This window comes from Neopelma chrysocephalum, unplaced genomic scaffold, assembly GCF_003984885.1.
Source record: "Neopelma chrysocephalum unplaced genomic scaffold, ASM398488v2 Primary Assembly neopelma1_325, whole genome shotgun sequence".
NCBI classification, from domain to species: domain Eukaryota; kingdom Metazoa; phylum Chordata; class Aves; order Passeriformes; family Pipridae; genus Neopelma; species Neopelma chrysocephalum.
In genome coordinates, this window is record NW_020897988.1 from 66,853 (window position 1) to 73,250 (window position 6,398).

The window sequence follows — 6,398 nt, forward strand, 5'->3', positions numbered from 1 at the left end:
CATAGAATTATAGAATCATAGAATCATAGATTATAGAATCATAGGATCATAGAATTATAGAATCATAGGATCATAGAATCATAGAATCATAAAAACATAGAATTATAGGATCATAGAATTATACAATTATAGAATCATAGAATCACAGAATCACAGAATCAGCTGGGTTGGAAGGGACCTCCCAGATCCCCAAGCCCAACCCTTGATCCAACCCCGCCGTGGTTCCCAGCCTGTGGCACTGATGCCACATCCAGGGATGGAGAATCCCCCCCCTCCCTGGGCAGCCCATTCCAAGGGCTGATCACCCTCTCTGGACAGAAATTCTTCCCAATATCCAACCTAAACCTCCCCTGGCACAGCTCGAGACCCTCTTGTCTTGCTGAGAGTTACCTGGGAGAAGAGACCAACCCCCCCTGGGTCCCCCCTCCTGTCAGGGGGTTGTGCAGAGTGGGGAGGTCTCCCCTGAGCCCCCCCAGCTCCCTCAGCCTCTCCTCACGGGAATTGTGCTCCAGTCCCTTCCCCAGCCTCGTTGCTCCTCTCTGGACCTGCTCCAGCCCCTCCATGTCCTTCCTGAGCTGAGGGGCCCAGGGGTGGCTCGGGGTGGCCCTGACACCCTCCTGCCCCTGGCAGACGTGGTCCCCAAGCCCCGGGTGACAGTCACGGTGACCAAGGATGATGTCCAGCAGTGCAACGCCACCCTGGAGTGCTCCGTGGGGCTCCAGGAGGTCACCTACGAGTGGATCCCCCCCCGGCAGGTCCTGCTGGAGGGCGGGGGGGGCCCCGTGCAGAGGGTCTCCTTCAACCCCTCGGAAGGGACGTACGTGTGCAGGGTGAGCAATCCCGCCTCCTCCAACAGCGCCTCGCTCACCTACAGGCACCCCTGCTCCTGGACAGGTAAGGGGGGACACAGCTGAACTGGGGGTGGGCTCTGGGGTGGCTTTGGAGGGTCCCCAGGGCGGCTTTGGGGTCACAGAGCAGGTCACGGAATCGCTGAGATTGGGAGGGAACTCCGAGGTCGTCGAGCCCGTCCTGTGCCCCGTCCCCACCTTGGCACTCAGTGCCACGTCCAGTCTTTCCCTGGACACCTCCAGGAATGGGGACTCCCCACCACCTCCCTGGGCAGCCCCCCAGAGCAGCTTTGGGGTTGCAGAGCAGGTCACGGAATCGCCGAGGTTGGGGGAGAACTCCGAGGTCGTCGAGTCCATCCCATGCCCCGTCCCCACCTTGGCACTCAGTGCTGCGTCCAGTCCTATCCTTGGACACCTCCAGGAATGGGGACTCCCCACCACCTCCCTGGGCAGCCCCCCAGAGCAGCTTTGGGGTCACAGAGCAGGTCACAGAATCGCTGAGGTTGGGAGAGAACTCCGAGGTCGTTGAGTCCGTCCCGCGCCCTGTCCCCACCTTGTCACCCTTCCCTGGGCACCTCCGGGGCTGGGGACTCCCCCACCTCCCTGAGCAGCCCCTGCCAAGGCCTGACCACCCTTTCCATGGGGAAATTCCCACTGATGTCCCACCTGAGCCTCCCCTGGCACAGTTTGAGGCCGTTCCCCCTCCTCCTGTCGCCGGTTGTGTGGGAGAAGATCCCGACCCCCAAGTGGGGTCCCTGAAATTCTTTGGGTCAGGAGCTGTGGGATCCTTTTCCCCCCTTGCACCATGGGCTGCTGTGGGGCAGGAGCCCACCTGGGATCACTCCAGAGCCCTCTCCCTACCCCTCCTGGTCTCCCTCTGCCTCCAGGTGAATCCTCCACCGCCGCCTCCTGCACCTTCACCACTGGGCTGCTGGTCCTGGGTCACCTCCTCCTCCTCTTCCTCCACCTGGCTCTGGCTTGAGGACCCTGCAAATTCACCTCCATCCTCAGCTCTTCATCCCCCCAGCATCGGGATGAGGCTCCGGGATCTCCTGGGAGCAGCTCCCAGATCTCCTGGTTGTGCTGGATCAAGGGAATGATTCCAACCCAATTCCTCAATCCGTGGCTCGCCGGGAAATCCTCTTCCTTCATCCCAAGATCGGTGGGGTCACCCAATCTGAGCCTTTCCAAGGGGCATTTTGGGCATCCTGCATTTTTTTCAGGATCATCTCAAGGGGCAGAGCTCTGGCTTTCCCCTCTGTGTGTCCTCCCTGCTTTGAGGACCTTCACAAATACCCATTTACACATTAAATTTTTAATTTAACACCACATTTTTATGAGGACCTTCACAAACACCCGTTTACACATTAAATTTTTAATTTAACACCAGGTTTTTAGGTGCCTTTTCTGGATTCTTCCCCCTCGGGCCGGGAGATCCCACAGCTCAGGGATTTGGGAAATGATGGAGAAAGGAGTTTTTGGGATCATTCCTTGCCATTAAAAGAGGCTTTTCCTGGCACTGGATGTTCTCAGGATGTTCTTCCCCAAAGGATTTTTTTTCCTTGATGGTTTTGCTCATTAAACAAGTTTTCCAAGTGCTCTTTCCAGGAGATTTCAGGCTGAATTTGTGGGAAAGAAAGGAGTTTTTGGGATCATTCCTTGCCATTAAAAGAGACTTTTCCTACAACTGGATGTTCTCAGGATGTTCTTCCCCAAAGGACTTTTTTTCCTTGATGGTTTTGCTCATTAAACAAGTTTTCCAAGTGCTCTTTCCAGGAGCCTCCAGGAGGAACCTCCGCCGTGTTTCCCAGGTCTGAGTCCCCTGTTTTCCACGGGAAGAGCTTTGCCGGGTCCTTCCCCCTCCGGGAGCCGCTGATTTTTGGGAAGTGGCTGAGTCAGAAGCCCTTGGGGCGGGAGGAGGAGCCTCGCAGGACGCCGGGGTGGTTGTTTCGGGTGGTTTCTCACTCACCTTTTACCATCAGTCACAATTTGCTGACGGCAAAACTCGTGGAAGACTCGGGGCTCCACTTCCCTGAAAAGCAGCGGGATGTGAGTTCACCCTTTGCTGCCCCGTGGTGACATCAAAATGTCATTTTAAACCATCCCAGGGAAGGGCTGGACGTGGCTCTGGGCTGGGGGATGAGGTGGGGATGAGTCTCAGAGGTCTTTCCCAACCACGAGCGTGTGAATTCCTGCTGCTGCCACCTCCAAAAAACAGGGAAAGCAACGAAACTGGAAGAAGGATGTTCCAAAGCTGAGCCCTGATGGGCAGGGAATGATTCCCTCTGCCAGGGAATGATTCCCTCTGCCAGAAACACCTCCAGAGTTTCCAGCAGCAGGGCCAGGACTGACTTTCCCTGCTTTTCCGACCCCAGGGCTGATATTCCAACCCCATCCCCACCCCTCTGGACCATCCCTGTCCCCAGCACCATTTTCCCTGCTTTTCCACACCCAGGGCTGATATTCCAACCCCATTCCCACCCCTCTGGACCGTCCCCATCCCTGAGCACCCGAATCCCAAGGTCACCTCCCTCAGGGCAAGAAGGAGGATTCACCTTCTCCTGAAGGAGAAGTTTTCCAAGATCTCAGGCGAGTTTTCCAAGACCACCTTCCCTTCTCCTCCTCCTCCTCCTCCTCCTGGCTGTTTGGATCCCACAAAAACCCCAAGGCGGGTCAATCCCAGGATATTTGGGGCTTTCCCACCCCTCTGGGTGGGCACCACAGTGGGAGGGGCAACATTTGGGGTGGCAGCACCTCCACTCCCGCTCCCTTCGGGATCCTTTCAGAGCTTCCAGCGCCGGGAATTTTACAATAAATAATAAGAAAAACGATTTCCTTATGAATTATTTCCTCTTTTTTTGTGGGATCAGGGCGAGCAGGTTCTGGTACAAACCCCAATCCCCGCTCTGCTTCCTCCCCCCCGCAGGTCCCTGGGGTCGTTTCTGCCGAATATTTTGAATAATTTCCGATCAAGAAAATGAAAGGCGGCGAAAAAAGGAGGCGAGTTCAGCCCAAAACAGGAAACTCCTGGCCCACAACCCCGGCGCTGATTCGAGGGCACCTGGCCCTGTAAGGAGCTGCTTTTGAACCCCGGAGCAGCAGAAGGTTCCGGGGCTCCCAGCATGGGCTGCTCGGCTCCGCTGCTGCTGCTGCTGCTGCTCCGGCTGCTCCTCGCCCTCGGGGCCGTCTGGGGTGAGTGCCTTTGCCTCCCAAAAATGCTCAGTTTGGGGTTGTTTTGGGGGGATTTATTTATTTTTTCGTAATGCTCAGTTTGGATTATTTGGTTGTATTTATTTATTTTTTTTGTGATGCTCAGTTCAGATTATTTTTTTTATTATTATTTTTTTGTGATGCTCAGTTCGGGTCACTATTTTTTTTTTTTTTTTTTTGTTAATGCTCAGTTCAGATTATTTGTTTGTTTTTTTGTAATTCTCAGTTTGGATTATTTGGGAGTATTTTTTTTTGTAATGTTCAGTTTCGATTATTTTTTTTTTTTTTAATGTTCAGTTCGGGTTATTTGGGGGTATTTTTTTTTAATGCTCAGTTTGGATTATTTGGATGTATTTTTTTTTTTTTTGTAATGCTCTGTTCAGGTTATTTGGGGTTATTTTTTTGTAATGCTCAGTTTGGGTTATTTGGGGTTTTTTTTTCTTGGTAAAGCTCAATTTTGGTTACTTGGGGGTATTTTTTTATAATACTGAGTTCAGATTGTTTGGGCGTATTTTTTTGTGATGCTCAGCTTGGATTATTTGGATGTATTTTTTTTTGGTAATGCTCAATTTGGGTTATTTGAGGGAGTATTTTTTTTGTAATACTCAGTTTGGATTATTTGATTTTTTTTTTTTTAATGCTCAGTTTGGGTTATTTGGTGGTATTTTTTTTGTAGTGCTCGTTTTGGATTGTTTGGGGGTATTTTTTTGTGATGCTCAGCTTGGGTTATTTGGATGTATTTTTTTTTTGTAGTGCTCTGTTCACGTTATTTGGGGTTATTTTTTTGTGATGCTCAGTTTGGGCTATTTGGGGATATTTTTTTGTAATGCTCAGTTCGGATTATTTGGGGGTATTTTTTTTTTAAATGCTCAGTTCGGATTATTTAGGGGAGTATTTTTTTTGTACTGCTCAGTTTGGATTATTTAGGGGGTATTTTTTTTTTACTGCTCAGTTTGGATTATTTGGGGGCACTGTTTTCATCCCTCCCTCCCCTCCAGCCGATGCCTCCTCTCTCCTGGGCACAGAGGGGGTTTTTCTGGGGTGACGTAAAAAGGGCTTTTCCATCTGGTAACTCACGAGGAGCCCAAAAAACTCCTCTTGCTGTGGCAAAAACCAGCTCCCAGCACCCCTGAAATGTCCCAGCACCCCTGAGATGTCCCAGCAGAACGTGCCTGAGGCTCCCTGTGGATTATCCTTTGGAATGATGACCATGCCCACATTCCTGCTTCATTTTGGGGAGATAAAACCCCCCAGGGGTGGCTCAAACTGGTGCTTGGAAGGGGCAAAATTGGGTGATGGGGTGTTGGGGTGTTGGGGGGGGGAGTGTTTGCTCTGTTGCTGCAGCAGGATGGGTGGATTTGGGGTCCTCTGGGCTGTTCTGGGGTAATTCCCCCTCTTTTCTTTTCCATCCCCATGGAAAAGGGGGCGGTGGGAAAGGTGGGGGTGGCACTTTGGGGTCCCTTCCCCTGCTCCCCCCACCGAGGTGGCACCTTCTCTTCCTCCCACACTTTTTCCTGCCCCAAAACCCAGCCCTGTTTGCCCGGGGATGGAGGCAAATGTGAGTCACTGGGCTCGAGGGAAACGCAGCAAAGGGTTTGGGGGAGAAGATCTTCCCCCCTGGAAATTTGGGGTGGGGGAGTTGAAACCCCCCCAAAAAAACCCACTGGGATCCTCTCGGCCAAGGAGAGGGACAAGGGGAGGTTTGGACCTGCCCCTGCTCCCAGGGGGCTGCATTTCATGGAATTCCAGGATCATTTTGGGTTGGGAAAGACCTCCAAGGTCATCCAGTCCAGCCTTTGATCCATCAGCATCTTGTCACTCAGTGCCACATCCAGTCCTTCCCTGGGCACCTCCAGGGCTGGGGACTCCCCCACCTCCCTGGGCAGCCCCTGCCAAGGCCTGACCACCCCTTTCCAGGAGAAAATTCCTCCTGGAAAACAATTATTTGCTTGGGGTGACACAGGAGAGACTTTGTGGGGGAGAGACTTTGGACAAGGGCCTGGAGTGGCAGGACAAGGGGGGCGGGTTCAGAGCGACAGGGAGGAGGTTTGGATGGATGTTGGGAAGGAATCCTTCCCTGACACAGGTTATTCCATGGCTGCCCCATCCCTGGGAGTGTCCAAGGCCGGGTTGGGATAAAGGTTTCCCTGCCCGTGGTGGAACGAGATGATCTTTGGTGTCCCCGTCCCACCCAAAACCTCCTGAGCTGCTGTGAAGTCGATGCAAATCAGACTCTGGGAAGGGGAGGGTGGGGAGGAAGAGGAGGTGGAGGAAGAGCAGGGGGAGGAAGAGCAGGGGGAGGAAGAGGAGGGGGAGGAAGAGGAGGGGGAGGAAGAGGAG

The 6,398-nt window shown here is 52.9% G+C and overlaps 2 protein-coding genes across 2 annotated transcripts in view; both read left to right on the forward strand.

Annotated features, from left to right (window-relative positions):
* Nucleotides 1–1,895, forward strand: part of LOC113978434 (SLAM family member 5-like) — a 2,504-nt gene extending 609 nt beyond the window's left edge. Inside the window, exons 2-3 of the mRNA XM_027705368.1 lie at nt 631–894; nt 1,736–1,895. Of these exons, the coding sequence (XP_027561169.1) occupies nt 631–894; nt 1,736–1,830 (359 nt within the window). The 3' untranslated portion in view covers nt 1,831–1,895. The remainder of the gene's footprint in view (nt 1–630; nt 895–1,735) is intronic.
* Nucleotides 1,896–3,970: 2,075 nt separating this feature from the next.
* Nucleotides 3,971–6,398, forward strand: part of LOC113978435 (signaling lymphocytic activation molecule-like) — a 7,643-nt gene continuing 5,215 nt past the window's right edge. Inside the window, exon 1 of the mRNA XM_027705369.1 lies at nt 3,971–4,040. Within this exon, the coding sequence (XP_027561170.1) occupies nt 3,971–4,040 (70 nt within the window). The remainder of the gene's footprint in view (nt 4,041–6,398) is intronic.